Source organism: Coturnix japonica, chromosome 1, assembly GCF_054131305.1.
Source record: "Coturnix japonica strain WE chromosome 1, WE-NBRP24, whole genome shotgun sequence".
Lineage (NCBI taxonomy): Eukaryota > Metazoa > Chordata > Aves > Galliformes > Phasianidae > Coturnix > Coturnix japonica.
Genome location: NC_140663.1, coordinates 8,258,253 through 8,285,857, shown reverse-complemented (window position 1 = coordinate 8,285,857; position 27,605 = coordinate 8,258,253). Strand labels below are relative to the sequence as shown.

Genomic DNA, 27,605 nt, shown 5'->3' with positions numbered 1-27,605 from the left:
AGAAAAAAAAAAAAAAAAAAAAAAAAAGGAAGCTACATTTCTATATTTTTTAGTTGTGTTTAAAGAAAAATCCCTATTCATTTTCAAAACAATAAAAAGGCAGAAGGACACAAAGGAAAGCAGACACTGGAAGTTACACCTCAGTTTTATGAATATCTGTATTCAAATAACTACAGTATCCAGAAAAATAGCTATTTCCCCTACTTTCTGAGCAAACCTGTATGTTTTCTTATTAAAAGCAGACTGTAAGGAAACATGTCTTTAGAAAGAGCAAGAGAACATTGGTAAGTGATTTCAGCTGTTGTGTTTGGTTGTTGTTTTTTCTTCAAATCTTCCTCCAGAAACATTCCCCAAGATATACTGATTTCTTGTAGAGTGCTGTCAACTTCATCCACCCCACTGGCTTTATTTGCTAGCTCTCTAAAGCAAAATTGCTCAGAAGCAGTAGTCTTATTTTCAGCTATACTGATGTTTTGGAGTATTTCCTTTGAGACAAAAATTGTTTTGAAATGAGCTTTCTGATTACTTAAAAGCCTCATGGTGGAGTTAATCTGACAAATCATATCATCCTAAAGAATACATCTAAAAGTGAGCAGATGATAGGTTGCAATCTAAAAATCTCTATTCCCACAGGCTACCATAAGCCTGCTTGGAAAAGATCGTGGTTACCACGGACACAGCCCTTACACTGCTGGGGCACACACCACATTTGGAACACAAGCTGGACTTTCCATGTTGCATCATGAAATTTGAAATTGCTGCTCACCCAGCACTACCCCACATGCTGCTGCAGGACAACACAGAATCGTGCCATAGAGGAGCTTGGTGTGGCCTTTTCTGCTCCTGTGAACTACAGTAAGGGATGATAAAATGTACTTCATCCCTCTGCTGGCTGTTCTGAAACAAGATCAGCCAGTGCCTAAACAATACTTTGAACATTAAAAGCACTAAAAAATGTTCATTATTTTTTGTGATTGCAAATTAATGTGGTAAGTAACACATTTAAGCAGATGATAATCCAGTAAATTAAATCCTGATGATCTGTATGTCTGCAATAAGGTGGAATATTTCCATTACTTGATTTTGACAAAGTCTGCAGTGCATTCTTCAAATTCTGATTAATAACAGTTTTTAATACAGCTAGCAAATTAAAATGCAGAAAATTATCATAGTCCATTTACCATGTCCATTGGTCTTCAAATCTCATCTTACTACTGCGGAGAGAAGACAGTTGTTGCAGCTGTTTATTACTGTCAATATTACTATTACTATTATTAATTCAACATTATTATGTGTTTACAGGCATGCTGGAAATTCATGGCATTGGCTGAGTGTGATTTTTCAGAGTTAATGAGAAAAAAAAAGTCAGCATGAACAATGTGAGCAATTTTGCTGGATTTGCTGAATTTGAAACAGCTCTCAAAACTGACTAGAGATTTTCTGAGGGTTCATAATGTACACAAATGCACCCACATTAAATGAAATCCTAGACTGTTCTTCAAATACTGTTTTTCAAGTATGTGCAAAAACATTCCTGAAGCCATAAATTCTGCACTTGAACTAACCAGCACTGCAAGTAATACAGTTTTATTTCACTGGAATTTGTTGTGTGTTGCAATTGGGCAGGTCTGCTGAAACAGGTTGTGCCCTGTGGCACTTTAGCCAGCAGATGTACTGAAACATCAGTTCTTACTTTCTGAAATCTCCACAGACCCTTCCCTTCCTCCAGTTTAATCTGCTCTTTCTGGGTAAGGATCTCAGGAAATCTAGGAATTGGACATCCAAGGCTTCCATGCTCCAATTGCATTTAACTCTGTCAAATCCTGCGCCTCTGAATAGCAGCTCTCACTTCAGCGAATTATGAACACATGTTCACAAAAGCTTAACAATGTATTTCCTGGTACAACATTACCTGACAGTCATATCTCATTCCAGTGCTGATAAGGTGCATCATCTGAAATGGGCAAAGCTGTTTGACAAATGGGATTATGGTGATGTATTAGGTTGATGCTTGGCAAATATGTTCAGAAACTGTAAAACGTTGATTAACTTATGGCTAGTAACTTTACCTGACATTGCTAGCTCTGCCATCTTCCTGTTTACAGTGTTAGTCAGTTTAATTATTTCATTAAAAAAAAAAAAAAAAAAAAAAAAAAAAAAGAAGAAGAAGAAAATGATAGTAATTCATTATTAGCATAGAAAGTATCACCCAAAGATAAGACTTGTCAATTGTGGCTTCACTTGTGATAAATACTCATGCAAACTGGACATGAATTCTCCTTTTAAAACAGTAATTTGGAGAACTGAACAGGATTCCAGGACTGAGAGGCATTGCAGGCATCCCGCTAGGTTACAAATGTAAAAAGCTCACTTTCAGTATGTCTTATCTGGACAGTGCAGCTTTCAAAGGCATTTCTACCTTCTGGACCCAGAGATATAAAATTGCGTTAATAGCTCCAGCTTTACTGCTCCAAGGCAGACTTAGGGGATTAATGGACTTCTTAAAAGAGTAACTGGCTGGCTGCATTTAAAAAAAAAAAAAAAAAAAAAAAAAAAACCCTATATTTTCTTCTCCAAAATTTAAAAAAAAAAAAAAAAATGAAAAAAAAAAAAAGAAAGAAAAAAGAAAAAAGAAAAAAAAAAAAAAAAAGAAAAGCACTTTAACTATATAAGTTAACTCAAGCACTTCCTGCAATATGACTGCTTTTTGGACATCTGGATGTAGGCAATTATTCAATTATTTTTATCTATTTTATAAATCTGTTCTACATAAAGAAATGTGTTTAATTCTGCAGAAAATTTGTGTAGACCCTAAAGGGCTATTTTTATAGGCTAGCACTCCCAACTAGATGTCCCAGCAGAGTCTGAGACCACAGTAGTTTGTATCAGGTTGAGAACAGAAAAGTGAAAGGAAATTAAGTATTTACTACAAGTGATCCACGTGGTTTGTTCTTCATCAGACAGCAGTGCAGAACTCAAAGGTTTTCCAACTTGCTGTTTCTCAACAAATGTCTATAAATTAGAATCTTCTGATTTTAGTCATGTTCTGTTCTCAAAAATATATCCATGCAACATATGATGCTCTATTCATGACTAGCCCAAATCCACCTGACTCTGGAAGACTAAATCTATTCATGATCACCCACGTGATCTGCACGGGAACATACTGTCTGGTAAAACAGAAATAATACAAATGATGTCAGCCAAATATGATTCTTAATTATATTTGTAATTTGACCACTTCATGCACATATGAAATACATCAAACTCATAATGAAAAGAAGCAGACAATGCCCCCACATATACAAAGAAGCATTTTAAATAACATTGTGTATGAGCACCTTTGTGCATATCCTTTCTAGTTACATTACTGTCAGTCTTTATCTTCTTCCATAGATGTTGTAACAATCTGAACAAGATCTTTTAGTTGTGAATAATCAACCAGGAAAGTTGCAAAGTATGAGCTAGAAATTTAAACTTTTACTAAAAAAAATAATGGAATTCTCCATATATAGCCACTAAGGGGATGGGGAGCTAAAACACACTCTCATATTAAATCTGATTTGTGTATAACATGACTTCCACCTGAAATCTCAGAATGGACATAAAGTCATATTTGTTCCATCAGGATGAGATGCTGTTACTTTTTTCTTACAGTCCATTAAAGGTACATTTGGCACCAGACACTAACAAATTAATCAGAAAAATAAATAAATAAAATAAAATAATAATAATTAAAAAAAGGTAAAATATAGCTCCCATTCCTAACGAAAACAAGTGGGCTCTATAATTCATCAGAAGATATCAGTAATATTTAAGTAGTTTTCCAGTCAGGGATGCCAGAGTAAATTTTACAGTGGATTAAATATAATGTACGTATGCTTATTCTGTGTTCTTTCTGTCACAGTCTTTAGTGGTAGTGTTTTCCATGTAGTTGTAAATAAACAAAGATCATAACTGCTGCTAAGTTCCACTAAGCTGCCACTGAAAAGTGAATTTAACCAGTCTATTTTATCAGGTCAAAGTTAGCAACCTTGCACATTCATGCACAGCATCCATTCCCATCTCTCAGACAGGCAATTTAGCTAAACAAAGTGCAAACTTCCCAATAAATTGTTTTCTTTAAGATAACTGGCTGATGGAAAGGCTTATCTACTGGTTTATGAGCATCTGCTGGCAGTGTGCTCTTTCCAAACCCTGGGACAGTCAGTTACCAGAGGGACACAGCAATGCTCCCTACTCCTGCTCCAAGTCCCACTCACACAGTGCTTGGAGGGCACTAGATCAGCATCCATGGCAATGTTTGTCAGTATAGCAAAGCCAGCAGATCTCTGTTCTGAATGTTAATGCTCTTTAATTCAAAATTCTGCTTTCTGATTAGAAGTTGAAGCTGTATGTGAACCTCTTTACAGCCTCTGAATCCTTTGTATGTTTTCTTGGCAGAATCAAAATCTGGAACAGCCTGGCTATTTACTCTACTGGCATCATGTTTCTATTTATTTGAGGAGTTAATTACTTTTTAACACATTTGTGTTTATAACTTCCCTATTTTTTCACTTATTTATTTATTTATTTATTTATTTATTTTTATATATGCATCCCATTTCATAATACCAGATTTTCCAAGTAGTGAACTGAGAGATTTTCTGTATTTTATGCAGATGCTTTTGGACTCAAATAAAAGCATTTTTTTTTTCTTTTTTTTTTTCTTTCTTTTTTCTCTTTTTTTTTCATTATTCTTCTTATTATTATTATTTTCATTTTTAGAAAAAAGTCTTGAGAGTCCTAGATTGTAAATGACTGACTTCTTTGACCTCCTCTCCTAGTATCAAGCACAAGAGCAGAAAAGCAGCTCTTTCAATCAGAGATCGTGTACCAGCAAAGTCTGCCTGGATCAGACTGGGATATTATAGAAAAACAGGTGTATAGTGCTGTTCTTGCTTCAGTCTACTTTCTTAATTTGTATCACTCCATTTTATCCCACAAGTATATTGATGACATAAAGTATTACCTGAAATGTTCTATTTTCAGGATGAATGACTTCCAACACTACCTTCTCAATCTGTGGATTTGGCACATGGAGATGAGAAGTGTATGCTGAAAACAAGCCAGCTGTGGATCTAGGAATACTTCTTAGCTACACCTTACTTGAAAAAATATTTGATACCATCAGATTTGCTCTGTTTAGCCACAAGAGGGCACTCCCTTAATGCGTGTCGTTATTAAGGCAATGTCCATTACTAGACACAAGATAGACTTGTTTTCTATTTAAACCATTATTCCAACAATTCATATAGATGCGTTGAAGAATTTCATTCTGTTTGTGATCCCAGCATGCATTTGAATTACATTAAGTTAATATTATTTAGCTGTGATGGTACACCGTGCTTCATAAATAACTGATAAGACAAAAAAACAGTGGGAAGTAAACAGGGTTTCTCTTCATAATCTTTAGAAATAGCAGGACACGATATTAACATATGCTCTCAGTGATGAATTTGAACTGGTCACAATCAAAATGAAAGATCTTAGGACATGCTGCTTTCAGAACCATGAGAAACTTGTGAAAACAAGGAAAGACACATTCTATGTTTCACCCACTTGTGAATGCTTATTTGAATTTACTTAAATATTCCATCATATGCAACAATATACAGCACAAGCATGGTCCACACATGAAACTGATTCAAGCACTCAAAGTCTGAAGATTGTCACGCCCTCCCTAAAGCAAAACTCTGATTGTATCGACCTACTTAGATAAGATTTTGTGTAAACTGCTCCTAAACAGTCATGAGTGTACTGTACAACTTACCATAGTGTATTTGTTTTCAGTCCTGATATTTTATACATATAAACCTGTTTCATTTACCAAAACCAAACTGATTTTTCCCTCTTACTGAAGTCCAAATAAAATTTTGCCCAGAAACAGCAAATGGATTTTGTCCATCAAGAGTCAGCTATGTTCCTGGGCAACCGGTAGTGCTCTGGCCTGATCCTTGCCTTCTTCTCCTGAGGACTGGCATATTTCCACTTGGATGGAGACATTTTCAGCTTTTTTCTCTTCTTATCTGTACACCAGACTTTTTCACAGTATTCCTCCACTCTCTGGAAGTTGCTGTAACCTATCAGTTGAAGAAATTCTTTGTACCATGGTTTTGATACCTGAGGTATGTTGCTCTGCATTGGGCATGGCATTTTGTGAGATATCTCCTCCTCATAGTCTTTACTGAACATTTCATCTACACGTTCTTCCTCAACTATTTCCAGGGTGATTTTTCTAACAGTGTGAACTATGCTGTGCTCCACTGTCTGACAAAAATAAGTCCCTGAATCCAGCCGATGCAGCTTCAGAAATAAGAGGCCAAGGTCCATTTTGATTATTCTATCATCTGTCTTCACCTGAAAAAAAGAGATAGTTGCATAGAGGAGAGTGCATTATCGCATTACACTGGGGCAGGGTATTTATTTTTTTTTATTTTTTTTTAACACAAAAGTACTTCAAAGAATATAATATTAAATGTTGAGAGGCAGATTAAAGATCCAAGACCCTTTATTTCAGAGTTTGTAAGCAAGTAAAAAAAGAAGAAGTTGAGCTGTGAAAGTAAAGCAGTCAACAAAATCTGGCAAGCATGGCAGAACAGACAGTGGAACAGACAGTTTTCTGCTTTCCCAGCATGGGTTAGTCATTCGTGTCTAAATGACAGAGAGAAGTTAGGTTGCAACAGGCAAATAAACTTCTGGATGGAAAACACGTGGGCATTTGCCAGCTGACCTGCCATAACTATCTCTGTGAATGCTCTTTTACATTGGCAAATGTTTTTGAAGCAGCACTCACAGACATTTTCAGATCATAGAATCACAGAATCACCAAGGTTGGAAAAGATCTCTAGGATAATCCATTCCAATCGTTCACATATCACCAATAATTCTCACTAAATCATATCCCTCAGCACAACATCTAAACATTTCTTGAACACTTCCAGGGTCAGTGACTCCACCACCTCCCTGGGCAGCCCATTCCAGCACCCGACCACTCTTTCAGAGAATTTTTTCTAATGTCTGACCTCTGATCTGACAATAGGACCATTGTGATCTTGAAGCCTCAGTTCTCTGTGTTATGTTGGAATTCCACTGGAGCTTCTGAGAACTAAGTTATTAAATACAGTGCATTCAGAAATGCTGGCATGCAGGGAGCACAGAGCTGCCTGAACAGCAGAAATGCCCAGCAGAATGGAATTCTCATCTTTCTATTTAGCAGTAAGATGCTGGGTGTTAGGTACATGTGCTTCTCTCTGCTTGGGATTATCTTTTTCTAATGATGATAGAATTATTTGTGTAAAATGGAATAAATATCAGAGGAAAGCATTAGAATCAATTCACCCTAATAGTATAAAAATGTACTGAAAGGTTAGAGTCTGAATTTACACTTTTGTTCCTTAGTATCTGAGGTGGTAGGTCTAAAAGGAAATACGACAACATATCCTTCTCCTACCTCCTCAGTAAAAGTCCTCAGGTTTCACTAAAGACTGAAATACCAGGTATTTTATTTTATGAATAACTGTCCTTGAATAAATGAATAATTGGGAACTTCTACAGCTCTATCAAGTACCTTTTCAATTGGGAAATATATATAAAAGAAACAGAGAGTCACCAAAATCCATTTTCAGAAGGCTTTGTGATATAATGGGTGGGGCAGCACGAACTAAGAAATGCTAAGCAAGACTAACATTAGGAGTAACATTTACACTTTTCACCTCCACAATAACATATCAAGAGAAGTGGTAGATTCCTTTTTGTTTTGAGACCTTAACTAGTTTAGCTACAATTCAAATATTTATTCACTTATTCAATTTCAAGATTCTGAACTCATACACCAAATGAAATTACCAGGCCTATGGCCTCTTACAGCCTATTAACTCAGTGGAGCATAATGACTTAGATGAACATCACAGTCTTCCCTTATGTACATTTCAGTAACTGATGACTGGCCTTTCAGTGAAGATGCAGTATTCCTAACCATGGGCTTAACTAATTAAAAGATTAGATTTTAACAATAGTTACCTCTTCCTTCTTAGTTTCATGGGCTCTCTGGACAAACCAGATTACTTTTGCCTGTAAGGTCCGAGGGGTGCACTCCAGAAGGGTGCTGTTGTACTCTATTCCGTAAACCAATCGCTCCTCAGTCTTCTCCAGGGCTTCTCCTGGAAGGAAAAGTTTTAAAATATATGTCATTTATGTGTCCGTTTGTTTCCGACAGTCCTTGCCACCTCCTGACTTCAGTCTAGACTTACTTTTAAGAATGAAATTTAATCTACATCTAACCACATAGTTATTGCTAAGTAGTACCTGGTGAAGGTCTGACTTGTTAAGTGAATTTTCCCATCATCTCAACCTCTCATAGAACATGGCTATAAAACAAGCAATGCAAATTGGACCATGATTCTGCTAAGATTATACACAAAGAAGCAGATCTCAGCCCTTCATATTGCCATTTGCTTGTGGCTGTTTCTTGTCAGTTGTTCAGTGATTTGATTTTAAGTCAGTTAAACAGGAGGATACCATATATGCTCCAGCATAACCACAAATTAAATATCTTTTATCTGGTTAAAAATGACAACATATAGCCTTTTGCCTTTTGGCAAAATCTGTACTTTCTGTGCCAGGCATTTGTTGACAGTTTGTAAAGGCATGAGTAGATTACCAATGAACTGCTGGCCAAAGCACTGCTGAGCTGCATTTCCATGTCGTACATCTTGTCTGCGGAAGCGTCTAGAGAGGAAAAATAATTCTTTATTTAGAAAATGTGTTTAGTGTGCAGATTATTGGTGTACAATGAGGAGGTATTCATTAAAAACACAAAGAGCTAAATCTTGGCTCCTAAAAATGTAGCACTATTGAGAAAGATACTTACACGTTGCTATTTTATCTCATCTTAACCAACATATGATTGCATTTGTTAAAAAAAGCAACAGCTGAGGCTTTTAAAGTTCAGCTAGACAAGGTGTTTGACAATCTTGCCCAGTTCCTGCTCTTACCATGAAAGGCCAGATGATCTCTGAGGCCAGTTCCAACCTGGGCCTTCCAAAGATTCTATGATTCTTTGCTTCTAAACAAGTCTATATGAATTCATACAAGGCAGATTTACTAATTGGTACAAGTAGACTTCACTGAAATTATTAGGACCTTCTCATAATGCCTCCTATTTTATGATGTTGGCCCACAATGTCAGAGGCGGATACAGGTGGTATGGAAGTAGAGGGTCAGCCTTCCTGCTAATATTCCATTACATTTTGTTGCTGTGAGACAGATGGCAGCAGAGGGGCAGTCTGACAGAATGGTACCTGACGTGGAAGTGCATATGAAGCAAAAGTGTGTCACTTTATTCCTCCATGTAGAAAATACTGCACCCATCAATGATTACTGAACGTTTATGGAGACCAAACAGTGGATGTGAGCAAAGTAAGGCAGTGAGGAACATGGGCATGTTCCAAATGCCCATGCACAGCTGTCACATCACAACATGAAGATTCTCAGTCAGCTGTGCAATAATATCTATAGCAAATCAGCGGATTATGACCAAAGAGCTGTGTATAGAGCTGAATATCAACTTCAGTGTCTTGGAAATGGTGACAATGTTAAAATACCACATTTTGCACCAGATGGGTCCTGTGAATTTTCACTGTCTTTTGGGACAGGAAAGGGCTTATCCTTCTGGATTTCCTGTAGCCTGGACAAACAATCAACTCTGACCACTACATCACAATGCTCAAACTTCCAGAGTCAGGCCAGAGAAGAAGACAACCTTTCTCCTACAGCATGATAATGCCAAGCCTAAGTTTGAAGGCTGTGGACCACATTGCCTATCTTGGCTGGACTGCCATACTCCACCAACTGTATAATCCAGATTTGGTGCCTTCTGACTTCCATTTGTTCAAGATGAAGAAAGATGGTTTGTATGGACAACATTTTCACAACAACAACACTGTGAAAGCAGTCGTGAAACAGTGGGTGACCTCTGCTAGTGCAGATTTTTTACAAGTGTGGCACGTAGGCTCCTGTTCACTGATGGCAAAAATCCATAGCTAATGGTGATGACTTGAAAAAGTCTGTTTTGTAACTGAGAATTTGCTCTATCAAATAGTTTTATTGTGCTCCTTGTGGTATTTTCTGTGGAAGCACTATTTGGGGTGACCTATGTTGTTCTACGTTAGATTTTACTCATGGCTGTCACTCACCATATCTCAAAAGTGCAATTAGATTGTAACTATTTGCTGAATTCTATCACTCAAATTGACTTTTGATCTAGGGGTACCGGAGGACCAACAGAACAGCTTTAGTCTTTAATGATATTCATAATATCAGAGCTAATGTTTTGCCATCACTTTTACAGTGGAATCTCCAAATTCAGCATGGACAACATGGGGACCTCTAGGCAGACTAGGTGCTAAAAATACATATTTCTAAACAGAAGCTGATATTCAGTGATAGCAAAAGGGCTTTAATTAATCCTGGGAATTTTCATTTTAATGTAAAGATGTGGTAGCTGTCCTTACTGATTACTTTTAAGTGCTAGTGGTAGTGCTACCAGCTTTGCATATCAGTGTATATAGATTATTCATAAGACACATTCTCTTGCAAAAATATGTAAAAATAAAATTGACATTAGCCTTAAAAAACAAATGAAGAAGAAAACTTCACTGCTGTGAGGCAGCACTCTTTAGTAAGAAATGGACTGTTAGTAGATATGTAGTAAGTAAGTAAGCACTTAGTCAGTACGTACTAAGTACTAAGCACTTCCTGATGAACTAAAAACATCCTAGTCTTGTAAAACAACAATATTTCTCCAGTTGTTGGAGCCATTCCGGAGAAATAAATATTTGTTTGGTGGCAATGAGGGAAGATACATTTACCTGTACCTTCACTTCAGTGCTCTTTCAAGAGTAGGATGGAATGGGGAGCAGTGCTGAAACACAGAAAGGTGCTGGGAGATAAATGTATTTCACAAACACTGACATAAGCCTTGCACTTCTTATTTTTTTCTTGGTACTCACTTAATTCAGAATTCCATGAACAATAAACTATCACAAAATACTGAGATAAAATATTACAAGGACAATATTCAGTGACTAGCACAGGTAGAGTACGTGGATGTATAATCTGTAACTTTTAATAAAAAATTATCTGCAGGAAAAGAATACGGCCACCATCACCATCACCTGTACATGTTTCTTTACCATTTTCCCAGGGATAGATGAGGCAGAGTCAAAAAGATCCAGAGAGAAAAGGTTTCATTACAGTTTGAAAACATGAAGCAGCAGACTGAGTTTTCATGTGCAGAACAAAATGTTACAACAGAGTGACATTTAAGTTAGCACCCATATCCTTTCTGTGAAAAGCATTTTACTCAAATGACAGCATATAATTTAAGGCAAGGCAATTTAAGATATTTTTAAAGGCAATGTAAGTAGAAACTTTAAAAAAAAAACAACTGAATGCTTGAAATATTCTTTTGCCTATCAGCTTGATTAGTGCTGTGAAAGGATATTCAGCAGCAATACAGAGACTTAGGAAAAATACATAGGTTTTCATTCTCTTCCCACAAGGGTCGGTACATTGCGGGCCAGTACGGGGGCACCCAGGCTGCCAACACGGTTATAAAACGAGCGCAACCATCCGGGCCTGGCCGCAGCCCCGCACTACCGCGCCCTCTGGTGGCCGATTGCAGGTAGTGCAAGGAGCCGTGTGTTCATGAGTTCGGGTTAGCAGACCTGCAAAAGGTGGATGGAATTTATTTTAAGATACAACCCTTTTTCAGCCCGGACATTTTGTTGGCATAGATATTGGAAGAATCTCATCAGTGGAATTTAGTGCTTGTGAAAAAGCACTGAACCTGCCTAAATCACATTACTGAGGTAACAGTGAACTAAAACAGCTATTTAAATACTGGAACTCTTTGCTTTCAGTGAATATTTCAGTGAAGTTGACTGCAAAATAATTTCTTTCTGGCATCTCAAGTATCTGCAGTATACCAGAGCTGCTCACCTGTAACTACTGTGACAATGTGGTATTCTGTACTGCCAGCACTGGGATGTGGGACTTTTGGCTCAGTTTTTAAGTCTCCCTAATTAAATCCCACATTTAATTAATTATAAAGACTAAGAATTTGCAAGGAATTAAAATATAGGCTTTCAGAATTAAATAAGTTAGTACTGGTTTCCAAGCAGGGGGTTGGTTATGTCTTCTGTGGTTGTTTTTGTTTTGTTCTGTTTTTTTGTTTGTTTAATTTCTGCTGCAGTTCTCTATATCCTGCATGTGCCTTAATTTACAGGGTTTTTTTGTTTCATGCTTCTCTAAATACTTGTCATACCCTGAAGGCATTAAGGTCTAAAGCAGACAGCACATGAACCAATGGGAGCAGGATGTACTGTGTATCTCTGCTTCAGTTCAGCACTAGTTGGACAGGAATTTAAAGAGATTTCTTAGTACTCTTAACTTCTCTCACAAGGGCTGCTCTTACAGTTCAGAAGCTCACCCTAAACCAATTGTGCAAAAGTCTACATCAAACTCTGAGAGAAAGCCAAGCCAAATTAAGAGGTGTCTGCTCTGGTATGTGGCATCAGATGTGTCTAGAGCAATGGCAGGGTTATTGCCTGAGAAGGTGATAACTCTTGTAACTGAGAAGGAGAAAACTCCATGTTATCTCATGAGGCCTGCTCTTCCTAGCAATGGTTCCACCTGAATCCCAGCAGTTAAACGACTTCTGTATGTGTGCCCTGAGCACTCTTTGCCTTGCCATCTACTGCACAGTTAATACAAGCTCATAGCTGTTAAGAAGTTCTGAGCTTTTGACACTAGTTAAAGTGAACAAAGAAAATACTATTAATTTCTTTCAATATTAGGTGTTCCTGCTGGCTGTCCACCAAACTCTTAAATGTAAAACAAGTTTTACAGACCTTGAGAACATTCAATAGAGTGTAAATCCCTTCTTCACTGCTGCAGCTCTTATCTTGAGAGCAGGAGGGTGATAAGAGAAGTATTTTCTTCTTTTAGAGACTGGCCTGATGAATGCTAAGGAGGTAAGGCACAGGAAGGTGCCTGGGGTGCTTCCCATATCACTGGATAAATGCATCTGTCAGGGAACTTAGAGACTGCTACTCTGGAAGTTGTCTTAGGTGAGAAGTATGCTAAAAATGTGCAACTGAGTTAAGGAGTGAGCAAGTTTCTCTTATCTTTTCATGGATGATAAACAGCTTGCACAACAACATAAATGTGGGTGCAGCCTAAGCAGGCTGGTAGGAAAGCTTTTACCCCTTACCCTCTTTCCCAGATGGTTTTTACATCTCAGATAACTGACCCACAAGCATTATTACAATAACCCAATTTATATATACATTATAGGATATAAATCTGCTTGGCCCATCTGTTCATCTTCCTTAATCTGATTCCAAGGTCTCACATGGAGCAGGAAGCCAGAGCCTATGTTCCTCCCATAGGGCTGCTTGCAAGAGACATGAGAAGACTATATAATCCTATAAAGTGGGATACCTTTCCTACTTGGTTTAACCTGCTGCTCAGTGCAATAACTCCAAGAGATTTTTAGCATGCTATCATTGGCTGTATTTCTCATTTTGACTTTTTAATGCTCACTACCCCCCGAAAAAAACACATTATCCAACAATTTCTGTATTTGATATCTTTTAGAAGTGCTGTAAAAATGTCTGGATTATATTATACACGTTTTATATGTTTGATCAGGTATCTTTGTCACTGAATTAGAGAACCTGGGTTTGAGAGGGAGGGTAAGATGATAGCTATATGGCAAATCACTGCACAAAGAATGAGGGCCAGAAGCCATGAATGAGTGATTAGTAATGGTGAGAAGTCTGCCCAGGGGATTTTAAAGTGCCCAAGTTAGGTTCATGATTTGAATGGACCTCCAGAACAATCTGAATGTATAAATTCATCTAAGTTCAGCTTTCACTGCTGGAAATGGGTGGCTATCAGATTCTTGTTGTTTTTTTTTCCTCCTTCCCCCCAAAAAATTCTGTTAGATATGTTATTGCTTTATGATATGCTTTCTGAATAAATACTGCCAAAATGAATCCCTGATTTTATAAAGAATGAAGAGTCCATCTTTCCCTTGCTGACCAAAAGAAATGAAAGGAAATTGAGGTTTGCTTAAAACTTTCTTCAAATAATAACTAAGTAGTTGTCATAATAACTGCGTTTAATTCATGAATTATTCCTTGTAATCCAGTTTATGTCTGTTGTGGTTTAACCCAACAGATAGCTGAGCACCACTCAGTTGTTTGCTTACTGCCCCACTTCCCAGTGGGATGGGGGAGAGAATAAAAAATATGAAGTAGAACTTGTGAATTGAGATACAACTACTTACTGAGATAGAGAAAAGGAAATGGACATTAGTTATGATAAATGTATATAAAAACTAATGCACAAGCAATTGCTCACCACACCCCAACTGATGCCCAGGCAGCCCTCTGAGAAGTGGAAGAGAGCTATGTGAATTTCCACCCCCCTCAAAACTCCCGCATGAAGTCATATGGTATGAAATATTCCTTTGTCCAGCTTAAGTCAGCTGTGCCTGTAATTCTGTGCCTCTCAGTTCCTTGGGCCTTCACTGAGAATGATCTAGGCTCTGTACAACAATGCTTAGCAGCAAATATAAATGTAAACATGTTATCAACATTGTTTTCCTCCCAGAACCAAAACGCTGCATCAAGGGTAGTCAGGCACTGGAATGCACTGCCCAGGGAGGTGGTGGAGTCACCGATCATGGAGGTGTTCAAGAAAAGTTTGGATGTTGTGTTGGGGGATATGATTTAACTGGGAAGTATTGATGATGGTTGGACTGGATGATCTTCTAGGTCTTTTCCAACCTTGATAATTCTGTGATTCTGTGATAACTGACACTTGGAAGAAAATAATTCTGTCCTAGCTGAAATTAAGACAATATCCACCCCTTATTCCATACTATTTATATCATGCTCAGGTTCCACAATTTCTACACATCCTAGCTAATTACCACATCCTATCTTGTTTTTCCTTATACATACACTCATATATTATTCCCATAGTCTATGATTTATCCATTTAATTTGTCCATGGTATTCATTTCGTTCAAAACTTTGGGATTCATCTTTTGTAAAAATCCTTCAGTGTATTAGGAACATTTCTAAAGCTATTTCACAAGACAGATTGCACAGAAAGAAGTAGTTCTCACCTCTTTGCCTGCATTCCTGTGGGGTAGTACCGGGAGCAGGAGATGCCATCCCAAGCACAGTAGGGATCTCGAGCCAGGCAGCAGTCAGCACAGGCTGTGCCATACATGTCACACTGGTGAAACTTCACTTGTGCTATGACTGACTCAGTTCCAATGTAGAGCTGTTGCTGGAAAAGCATAACACATACAATTCAGTTGCTAGAACTTCCAAGATGACTTCTGTAACAAGTGGAGTTTTAAAGAAATATTAGTTTCAGCTTTGTTGTGCATCCAGCCTATGCCCTGAGGGAGGCAGAGTTACTCTGTAGGAAAACTGACAACAGTCTAAACTCTCATGCATGAGGATGGTGGAACAGAAGGAAATTAGAATAAACAAATATGGTTTGGAATTTCCTCGCTTTTGAAGTTTCAACTCTAAGCTTTGTGTTTAAACAGAGACTTCCTTGAGGTAGTTTCCTCCTTACACTTCTATCACCTAACCAATCTGCATAAGAAAGCTTGACATAAAGTACTAATCAAAGATCATCTTTGAAAAAGTTGAAAGCAACCTCAGCCTTAAAACTGGACTTATCAGGTATGTTTAGCATTTGATGTTGCTACATACGTACAGTATGTTCACACATACAAAAGCACAGTAGCACTATGTTTTACATAATCCTTCAGTACAAAGGACTTAGATATTCCTTTTCTGCTACCGTACAGTCTTTTCTTATGAATTAATTGGTCACACTATATCTTCTTTACTATTATTATTATTATTTTTTTCCTCAACATTAACACTAAGGGTGTTTGAGTCATCTAAGTTTTCCTTTACAAAATAAATGAAATATGATCAATGTGAGTCAGAAGTGGATGGGATAATAAATTCAGAAAAGAACATCTTGAGTTTACAGGGATTTGAGAAAAATCTTGTTGCTGGTGAATGAAAATGGACTGAACACAGAAATATGCACTGCAATAGGAAATGCTTTTGCATGGCTCAATTCCAATGTTTTTCCAGATAGAAAAAGGATTCCTTCTGAACTGGGTTTATCCAAATGGCCAAAGAAAGCACAAGCTTTAAGAACGCTATATTAAAGTTGTTTAAAGCTGGAAAATGCAGTTAGCTCACTTAACCTGGCTTGCCTATCACAAACCATGAAATTTAATCCAAATAGTTCATTCATGAACCTGATTACATACCCACTATCTTTTTAGGTTACTAATTTTAACTCTCAGAAATACCAGTGGAAGAGACCAGGAGAGGCTGGTAACAGCAATATTTGAGGACTTCTTCAGCTGAGATAATACAGATAAACAGGAACTGAATCAGATAACTAAACCTAAGATCCTTGTTAGAGGGTAATTCTTTCTTGTCTGCCAAGGCTGCAACATGACTGTCCCAGAAGATGTGAATAGCACATTAAGTGACATGTAAAAAAAGGAATTTTCTCTTTCATCTGTTAAAAAGAGTAAGCTCTACTGTACAGTTTGGTTCATCAGAGGAGAGCAAAAAGCATCCAATATCTAGCAAACAGAACATCAAAGAAGAGCATTATCTTTTAGCCACAAAGATAAACAGCTCAAGCCTGAAACAAGATATTTTATTATATCACTGACATAGTGAAGACTGGTGAATGTTATAATGCCACTGAAACAAAGCTAACAAAGAAATCTCTATAGGTTCACAAACTCTACAGTTAAGGAAGACTAGAAAAAAATGTTTAGGCAGAGAAATTGCATAACTTTTTTTTTTTTTTTTTTTCTTCACATAATCCTAACTACATTATACTTCTGTGCACAAGTCTAATGTTAAATGCAAAATGATTTTGTGCCAGCTATGTACACACATTCCAGCATTTAATTTTCTTTAGTACCATGAAACTTCATGCTATTTCTAGATTGAATTTGTCTATACTCAGAAATCTGAATTGACTTTTATTGCTTTGAAATCAATGTTCAAAGCCTTCCCCCTCCTTTGCTTCTACAATAAGTCACTAAGTTGGGTGAAATTCAATGCCTGGATGCCCAATTGTCTCTCCCTTTTCTCTTTGATATGTTGAAAAAGTAGAGCAGCTTCTACTGCCCGCAGGAACATTTAATCTTCAACCACTGAATAGTTTTGGCAACTTTCCTACTATTCTCTCCATAATTTCCAGGTGCTTCTTGAAACTGTGGAGTTAGCAGATGTCTTGGGTATAATGGTGGCAGACTACTTCCCTTTTAATATAGTGTATCCTTCTCACTCTTCCAGCATAATCCATTTACTGTGACATTTCACCAAGAGCCAATAAGCAGACATCTGAAATGATACTCTTTTTTTTTTTTTTTTCCAGACTCCCTTTCAGCTCAAATTATTTTGTGATTCTACAAAATGTTCACTTAGTTGTAATGTTAGGCAACCTAGTCTTCAGAGCTCCTTTAGAAGTCTATGTAAAAGTAAATAAATAAATAAATAGATCCAGGAAATAATTCAGAAATAAAAATCAAGTTAGGATCCTCACCCAAATCATTATCAGAGGAGTTTTTATTTCTACACTGTCTACAGAAGAATGCAAGTTTACTAGCCACCAAAATGAAAATGATCTTTGAGTCACAATCACACCTCCTATCAATGCAATCCTCCTTCTTTGTTATTTTTGTTTTGCCGTATTTCTATGCACCTATATTTCAATAGTTGTCTACGTTAAGAAATTAGCATCCTGGGATGTTTATAATGGCTCCATCCTGAGATGGGTCCATATCTACAATAGGGAACAGATGAGTATCTATTTACAAGAATAATAAGTATTTGTATTAGGAGAGGCTAACAGAAACTCTGAAGGGAGTCAGGCCTAAACAGCTCTGCCTTCATTGTTAACTGAATTTATGGGACACCCAGTAAGGCTTATTTAGAACTTAAATTGCTGTGGGACTGAAGTCCATATGCATTTATCAGCAAGGAGCTTTTCCTTGAGTTGTCACATCCACCAAGCTAATCCCTATCATGATTACTCTGCCAGTATCTCATTGATCAAATTGCTTTTTCACTTGTTTTTGTGTGAACAATACATGTAAAAAACAGAGAGTGGTTTAACAGATTGAATCTTGGAATTAGAAAACATAAATTCTTCATAAAGGAACAGAACCAGAATTTGTATTACAAATGGATTTGCTGTTAGCAGACAAGATCTTGTTAGAGGTTATGTACAGCTATCTATATCTATCTATCTATCTATCTATCTATCTATCTATCTATCTATCTATCTATCTGTCTGTCTAACTATTTACCTACCTATCATCCATCTATCTAATGTTTACAGCTTTATTACATTTGAGTCACAATTTTTGCATGTGAAACTCATCACTTACCCTTTTTGAGGAGATTTCCATTGAAATAATAGGAATTGGCACCTAGAAAATAGGAAACATCCTTGCTTAGAAAAAATCATGTGGCTTTACTATGAGAATAAATTAGGCAAAATAGTGTTAATATTTACTTGTATTCAACACTGCTAGATACTTTGATTTTTTATTCTAAGTTCTGATCCTCCAAAAAGATGTGGGGAAATTGTGGTTTGGGAAAGTACTGCTTTAAAAGAGTTTATTTAAAAACGACAAACCAGCACTTCTGGATTATCAGAGCCACAGGAACACTACAGTTTCCCTGCTAAACAGAGCATTATCTCATGCCACCACTGAACTACTTTTGTCCTAAATGAAAGTGTAATGTTCTTTGTAACAAAACATTAATTGAAGATAAAATTGAAAATAACAGGAATTCCTTCTCAATACTCTCCTCTGTTTTCTGTTCAGATTTCCTGGAGCAATGGCAAAATGTAGCTCCTAATAAGTCTACTGAAAAAAAAAAAACAGTAGAAAATGAAGAATTTATGTCTTATAATAGATAATTAGAAAAATTGTTGCAGACAACTATTATGTAACGTATGTCACATTTTTAAAATTTAACTGAAAAATTTTCAAGACAGTTTTATATATGCTTCATATACAGCACGGTTCACCTTGAATACTTGCAGCTCTTCAAGAATTACTTCTTCCATTGATTCTGTCTCTTGATTGTAAATTGTAATGACTTTCAGCACAATTCCATTATCTGTGAAGAAAAACAAACATAAAAATACTGTAATAAAATTTATGGAAACTTTTATTTGGCCTTCAAAGACATTAAATAATGGCTACAGAACACACATACTAATCTTAGAAAACAATCACACATACTAACATGTTCCAAAGATATTGTGACATGCTCTGGCCTATCTGGCACCTAAGAGCCATCTGAGACACCCCTGAGAAACACGATTAATTAGTTAGCATTTTTCAAAGTCTAGGTCATAACACCTTGGTTTTCTGCAAAATAACAGAGTGGTCATATCTGAAAAAAAGAAATGACAGTAGGAACGGGAGTCCATCAAGTCATGGGAGTGTTAAGTGGTTTTAATTATAAGATCTGAGTGTTGACACTAGTTAGGAATCTAGTAACTATCCCTAATTTCTCACAGAAGTTCTATTCTTCCAGGCAAAAACACCAACAAATTCAGGGCTTTATTATATGCAGTCCTCTTTTTCTCACTGAGCTGCTGTTGAGCTGAAGGTGTTAATAAAAGAAAGATAAGCAAAGAAAAGCTGTACTTTCAAAAAGTTTAAGGCACTTTGGAATTTAGGTCCATCAGTATATTTGTCAGTACAGCTACTTCAGGAAATTAAAACACAAGAATAGCATCTGGTATTCCACCACTTCAGTTTTGTCTTGTTGACTATTATTGAAGCATCTTACTTTCCTTAATCTGAAAATCTGTCATCAACAATGGCAGCTATCAACTCCTTATGTTACTTTCTGCCACCTTTGGTTTGCAGGTGAAATATTAAGCAAACAATGGGAAAAAAATATTCAGCAAAAGATCAAAGAGGCAAACATAAAGGGGAACTACTTCTCAAAGAGAATATGTGAGGACCAAAATTTTGTAATGAGTCAGTAAAAAAAATACAGTTTGAGTTCAGATTTTCATAAGTAATTCTTGTTTACTGTTGCGGTGCTCAGGGACTTAATTTAGTGGGCATTATTGGTGATGAGTGGATGGTTGAACAGATGATCTTACAGGCCTTTTCCAGGCATAATGATTTTATGATTCTTCAAATATTTCTGACAGATATGTGGAAAGTTAGTCCGAGTGTTCACATTTCTGCTTTGAAAAACCTTTCTAACCTCAAGGAAACCTGCTGAACTTTAAGGCTGCTTACAAATGTTACACAGAAGGTGCTGGACTCAGATAAAAAAGGATTAACTCTTTCTAATATTATATTGACAAGAGAAGCAGGGAGCTTTCTGATGGGAACTTTGCCAGAACACAGAATGAAGAAATCAACTTGCAGTTTCTGAATGCCAAATTCCTATGATGGAATTTCTTGTCATCTGAAATTGGACATCTCAAAACTAAGCATTTGTTGGGTGCCAGTTCAGCACAACCTGAAACATGTACCTAAGCTTCATTAGTTTCAGCTTTGCTGAATATAGGACTTGTATACAAAAATCTGACATCTCAATCATAAATTCGGGAGTAGTAAATATGAAAAACCTTGTCACCATTATAAAGTCTGCATTAGAGACAGAAGTGGTATATGACACAATGTTTTACAGACCACACAAAGTCCAATGCTGAGACTGTACTGAGGCAATTTAAAAGCTTGAAATACAAAACAAGTATAAATTAGCTTTTACTGTTCTATGAGTATACTTCTGACTGTTTTCAACACTGAAAAGTGCTTATCAGAGGAATTTCATTAAGTAAAAAATAATTCACTGAATATGCTTGCCTAGTCAAAATAGTCAATATTATTTGTGTCACCACTCCTGTTGTCAACTAGATAAAATGTGAATATATTAATCCTTGGATTTTTTTCCAAGCAGATTAGACATGACCAGTCATTTCTAGTTCTAAGTTTCCCTCTTATTTTCTGAAGGTTTCTTATTTTTCAGATACCTTTAGGATGTGGGTTTTGTTTGTTTGTTTGTTTATTTTATTTTGTTTTGTTTTATTCTCTAGCTATTTAGGGCTACAGTAACTCTGTACAGTGCCTCTGTAATGTAATTTACCATATTCATACTTATTTTTGGTAGGTGTTTAAAAATGCAGTTAAATGAAGTCTATGTAACTTTTGATAAAAGTTTTAAACTGGGCAGAAAATTTCTAGTATTTTATTTTTCAAATATAAACTTGAGTGTATCTGCCTTACTTCCTTCAGCTGTGTCAAAACTGTCAAGCTGTCAGTTTCTTTTTAACAGTATCGGATAGACTTGTGGACTCCAGAAATGGAGAGGATAAAAATTGGAGTAAACTTGAACTGATGTTTTTGAAAATCATATCATCTTTGTTTCTCCTGGAGTCTAAATCCCAGTTGAGAATGATGTTCAGATACATGACTGTGTTGTAAGGTTTTAAAAATGTCAGAAATTGTATAAAGATTGCTTTTTAGGAATAGTGTTGGCTGTGAATTCTATACTTTAGTCTCTGTTCTTATTCTTTAGAAGTTTTTCCTACCATTATTTTTCTGTTCATATCAGCACAGTTTAGAATGACCACTCTCTTCTGTAATGTTATGAGTGCAGATTGGCTCAGTCATGCACAGAGCTATTGCTAGAGAGGGCTGTTGTAATGCTTTATTATTTTATTTTTTGACTAGAAAATTTCCTCAACCTGGAGTCAAAAACCTGTTAAAACATTTGTATTCCTAGTTTTTTTTATTTTACCTGTGCCAATGAACAACACATCATATTGCCCATCTTCAGCTTCCACTCTGTCCACAGCTATTTGCTTAAGATTGTACTTCCCATCTGTTTTTACAAGAATTGGTCTTTTATGAACAGGCTTGATAGGCTGATACATTAATGGATGGCTCCTGGCGAAATGGACAGCTTCATCAGGGTAGTCTTTGGTGGTAGTGTACAGACCACCATTCACTTTGCTGGCACACTGCAAAAACAGAAAACATGGATTACCCTGAAGGATTGCCAAGTAAATTGTCTGAGACTAGTATTGTTCATAGGGATGATGACAAGTCTACACAAAACCTGACATTAAAATAAGCACAGAAATATACAATAGGGCCTGTGATTGTGAAGTCCATGCTTTATGCATGTATGGATTATTTATCATGAGAAGTCAAACAATCAAGGTCTATTAATCTGCTGAGAAGAACCTTGGCACTCCCACATTTAGAAACTCCTTCCTGTCTGGCATAGTAAGAGCAGACTAAATATTGAAGCATTCAGATTTTGGCAAAATAATAATAATAATAATAAAATAACATTTGTTTCATCCCCAGATTCATATTGAAGTTGTAATCAAAATGGCCATCGACAGAGGTAGGAGAAAGGGGTTTCCCAGTTCCAGAGACAGTCATGTAAAGTCATCAGGGCAGTAATTCTTGAAATCTATAGTCAAATTTCTTTTTTGTGATTGCAAAATACTTTATCATAACAAACTAAGCACAATTAAAAATGATGCCAGTGGGAGCAGTAATTCTTGATCTCCAGTATTTTAAGAGTATTAAATTTTATTCTAATTTCTGACTCATGATGAAAGTATTATATATCATAGGTTAGTATGAAATGCCAGTGTTAGCATTGATCAATCTACCATTTTATAAAGCAAATACACTCATGTGAATGACTGATTAAAAGAGGCTTATTCCTTTGGTCAAATGTGCAATTAGGGATAATTTAATGTGTTAAACAGAGAAGTTAGGATGCTTTGCAAAGGATATGGTGTTCCTTAACTGCACATAAATTCTGCATTTCGAGTTTGCTTCATGATGTCTAATTGGAACCATTTATGATTAAGCTGGAAATATCTCAGTAACCATTTACTTTCTCAAAATATTCATAAGGCAGTGTGGTTTTAAGAAGCATTCCAAGCAAAGCCACGGTAGCAGCATCTCCCTGCATAAATTGGTCTTTTTCAATCAATAAAATGAAATAAAATACTTGTTGTTTACCAGAAATGGTAATTTTAAACTTGCAGCCAGCTGCAACTGACAAACTCCCGCTCTTCTCAAATGGGGCAATGTTTTTTTCCAATTTTTGGGCTTAGCTTCAGTAAAGTATTTGTTCGGTGTTGACTTTAAAGTAATTGCATAATCAACCTAGTGATGGAGTTTTACTGCCAATTTACCTTGAAGAGACAGAGCAGGAGCCTGAAGATAGGCTAAGCCTCTGCTTTCCATGCACTAGACAGCATATCAAGTGAATAGGCATTATCAACTACCCTTTGTAAAGTTCCAGTTTCACAGAGATTTAATAAAAAATAATCCTTTGCAGGCTTCTTGTTTTTAATTAAATAAAATCTATTAGTCTAGAATTGAAACAGTAAATGCAGCCAACTCTGAAGTCTATGAACACTGTTTTTGAGGTAACTGATGTCATTTTCAGAAGCATCACAGCCTTAATACACTAAGTGAATCGTTTGAGTAGCAACCTAGAATATTGCAAAAACGCTGTGCTTTAAGGAGAATTCAGAGTAGCAAACTGTCAAATCTGTCAGACACAGCAATTCTAGCTGTGATTTTCTATTTATTTAGCTCTTAACTGTTTCTCATTCTATATAGACTCCATTTTTTCCCAGTCAGCAGCTGAGATGAAAGTGTGCTGAGTCACAGGGATGCCTAATAATAGGTATTTTTGGCCTCTTGTCACTGTCACCTTTGTAATGGAAAAGGTAATTGGTAGTTAGAAGTTGGGCTAAATGACCTCTTCTTCTTCTTCCTCTGACCTGTTCTTTGGAATCCTAAGACTATGAACTACAGTTTTCACTTCTTGCTACAGGTAGTGTTAAAAAGACTTCTGAGCTGTACAGTTCATGAGCAGTCAAAAATGAATTAATTTTCTGTTAGCCGATATAGTCAGCTACTCCGGTCCCTAATTTGCTCTGCAACTTATAGACAGACATGATTAACTGATTAACACTCGAGAAATATTTCTCCTGGGAAAATTACTAGCCCCTTCTCTCTCTCTCTCTTTTTTTTTTTTTTTTTTTTTTTTAAATATTTGCTTCAGCTCCATTGCCTTGCCTGTCAGCGAGTCTTCAATCTACTATGAAAAAAAATATGGGTATTCAGAGCTGAGGAAGAATTGATTCTGAGTGGATCTTAATACAGCCTTTCTGTAAATCATTGTCAACTTTGCTCAGTTGCTGGCTCAGTGCTCTGTCCTTCTTACCCAAAAATGGTTTTCAATCTTCAGTAAATGTAATGCTATCTATATACTACTGTGGTCATTAGCACTGAAATTCTGCCTATTCCAGCTCCAGTTAAAACAACGTGTGGGAGGTCTACTGCCTGCAGATAAAATTAATGCCACTTAGTGAACTTGTATCATGTTATCTTTGTAAAATATACATACATTTTACTGTCCATGCATGATACTACCCATCTCATTACTTGTTAAAACTGTAAAACCTGTAATTTGCTATTAAATATGTCAAGAAAGAAAACAATTATTGCTTTGATTTATACTGTTTTGCACAAAACATTGATAAACATTTGATAAACATTTATCTATCCATTCCAACTAGGTACTGATGATTTACTTTCAACATTAAGTAATTTAAAAAAAAAAAAAAAATCCCCCGAAAAACACCCAACATTTGTTATCGATATCAGCACAATTACAGTGGCCAACATAGTCAAATGACAGCACTTGAATCCCAGATAATCTCTTTTTAGCATCCAGTTCTGTATTTTGACTTATTTCTCCAACTCCAGGAGAAGACATAACAGTAATTTAAAATGAGAGAGGACATGCATTTAAAATTGTACTACAGAGAGAAAATCTGTACTGGCATGGTCTAGATAAGCTAATAAGCCTTTCAGCCTCTTTTTCCTGTCATTGGGGATAAATGTTTACTTCTGCAAATGATTGCTTTTAGTACAAAAAAGAATATTGATTCAGTTATAGAAGGAAAAACAACACTGAAAGTAACGCTCCAGCAACCATTTATTCCAACATTAAGCTCAACAGAGTGAGTCCTTAGCCTATGAGAAAATAAAAGAGGTGAAGTGTGAAAGCTGTCTGTGGGTTTTAGCCAAACAGCTATTAGAAATGACTTTGAATCCCACAGAGTAAAAAATCTGCACAATATGGACATGTAAAAGGGTAGAACTTCAGTGACTGTAAAGAAAAGCTCCTTTGTAACAGATAACTATAGCCATGGGTGCGTAAGTAGCTGTATTGCCAAAAGACATTGGACAAGAAGAAACTGCGACATTTCTGGGTTATTCTGGCATTGCCTGTTGTAGGGCTTACAGGAGGAAGGGGAAGGTGGAGGAGGACCTGAATGTGCACAATCTGTGAAATGATGATGGATCCCAGCAAAGCATAGGGCACCCTCATGCACTACTGATCACCTCACCCATGAGGTAGGACATGAAATTCCTGGGCTAAGAATATGACGGGGTGTTGATTGATGATCAGCTGAACATGAGCCAACGGTGTGCCCAGGTGGCCAAAATGGCCAACATCATCGTGGCCTACATTAGAAATAGTGTGGCCAGCAGGAGCAGGGAGGTAATCATCCCCCTGTACTCAGCTCCGGTGAGCCTGCATCTCAAGTACTGTGTTCAGTTTTGGGCTCCTCACTACAAGAAAGACATTGAGGCCCTGGAATGTGTCCAGAGAAGGGCAATGAAACTGGTGAGGGGTCTGAAGCATAAGTCTTTTGAGGGGCAGCTGGGGGAGCTGGGATTGTTTAGTCTGGAGAAGAGGAGGCTCAGGGGAGACCTCATTGCACTCTACAACTTCCTGAAGGGAGGTTGTGATGAGCGGCTTGGCCTCTTCTTCCATGCAACAAACAGGAACCAAGGAAATGGCTGCAAGTTGTATCAGAAGAGGTTTAGATTAAACATAAGGAAAACCTTTTTCTCTCAGAGAGAGGTCAGACACTGGAATGGCTGCCCAGGGAGGCAGTGGAGTCGCCATTCCTGGCAGTGTTCAAGAGGCATTTGGATGAGGAGCTATGAAATATGGTTTAGTGACTTGTGGTAGCAGTGGTAATGGGAAGACAATTGGTCTAGATGATCTTGTAGGTCCTTTCCAACCTTGTGATTCTGTGATTCTATGACAAAAATAGAAATTTTAGAAACACTTATAAGTAGACTGAAACTACAAAATAGTTTGAGATCAAGATAATGTTTGTACAATCACAGAATCACAGAATGGCTGATACTGGGAGGCCATCTTGTACAAACCTTTACTCAAACTCAACTCTCAAAGGCAGTTGCCCAGGGTCTTTTGCATATTAAACTACATTTTAGGGTGCATTAAGCAAAACAGCCAACCAGTCAAAGGAAGTGATTCTCCTGCTATATTTAGTGTTGGTGTGATCTTACTTTCAATACTGAGTGCAGTTTTGAGCTCCATAATATAAGAATGTCATGATCCTTGAATGAGAGGAATAAATCTTATAACAGTGTTTAAAGATAAACTGAGAACACTTGGATTGTCTAGTCCAAAGTAGAGAAAGCTGAGAGGTGACCTCACTGGTGTCAGCAATTTTGTGAAGAGGGGATATGGAGAGGGAGATGGTGGCCTCTGCTCTCTCATAACTGATGATATAATGAAAGGAAAGCAGCACCAGAGGGAGGGTCAGGCTGTATATTAGGAAATATTTATTGCAACAGTAGTCAATCACTGGAAAAAGTCTTCTGGTGAGGTGGCTGATGCCTTTGCCCTGTGCCTGTTAGTGAACAGAGTCATTTGGACGATGCTCTCATTAATGTACTTTAACTTTTGGTGAGCCCTGAAAGGCCAGGAAGTTGAACTTGAAGATCTTAGTAGTTTCGTTCCAACAGAATTTTTTTTCCTTTTCTTTTTCCTCCCTTTCTTTTCCCTTTCATTTCCCATTTCCCCATTCATTTTCATTTTTCCTTCCCATCCCTTTTCTTTTATCTTTAGGATGTTGGTCCCTTAACACAAAGTTGCTGAATTTAGGTCCCAGTAAGATTTTTAAAAATCCTGTAGATTTAAATCCATGCTTTCCTTTGGGATCTATTATTTCTACTGCTTGATAAAGCTTATTGCTAAGTCATTCCACTTTTTTTTTTTTTTTTTCTCATTAATGATTCAATATATATGTTTGAATAAATACATCCTGGTCTGTCAAGTCAGTAAGATTCTGCAGTTGCAGCAGTCTGCTTTTTCTTCCTGAGTTCATTTATATTAACATAATATATGTGCCCCGGTGGCACAGTGGTAGGAATGTCGCTTTGCAACACTGGGGCCCGGGTTTGAATCTCCCTGCGGCACAAGTGGTAGAAGTGCCACTCTGCTACACAAAGGCTCAAATCCCAGGGGTTGGACTCGATGATCTCTAAGGTCCCTTCCAACCCGCACTAT

At 36.9% G+C, this 27,605-nt stretch overlaps 1 protein-coding gene across 1 annotated transcript in view; it reads right to left on the bottom strand.

The window, feature by feature from the left end:
* Nucleotides 1-3,208: 3,208 nt before the first annotated feature.
* SEMA3E (semaphorin 3E) overlaps nucleotides 3,209-27,605 on the bottom strand; it is a 121,629-nt gene continuing 97,232 nt past the window's right edge. The window contains exons 11-17 of the mRNA XM_015880582.3: nucleotides 21,966-22,188; nucleotides 19,222-19,313; nucleotides 18,572-18,613; nucleotides 15,242-15,408; nucleotides 8,702-8,769; nucleotides 8,062-8,201; nucleotides 3,209-6,399 (exon numbers count right to left, since the gene is read on the bottom strand). Coding sequence (XP_015736068.2) covers nucleotides 5,947-6,399; nucleotides 8,062-8,201; nucleotides 8,702-8,769; nucleotides 15,242-15,408; nucleotides 18,572-18,613; nucleotides 19,222-19,313; nucleotides 21,966-22,188 — 1,185 coding nt within the window. The 3' untranslated portion in view covers nucleotides 3,209-5,946. The remainder of the gene's footprint in view (nucleotides 6,400-8,061; nucleotides 8,202-8,701; nucleotides 8,770-15,241; nucleotides 15,409-18,571; nucleotides 18,614-19,221; nucleotides 19,314-21,965; nucleotides 22,189-27,605) is intronic.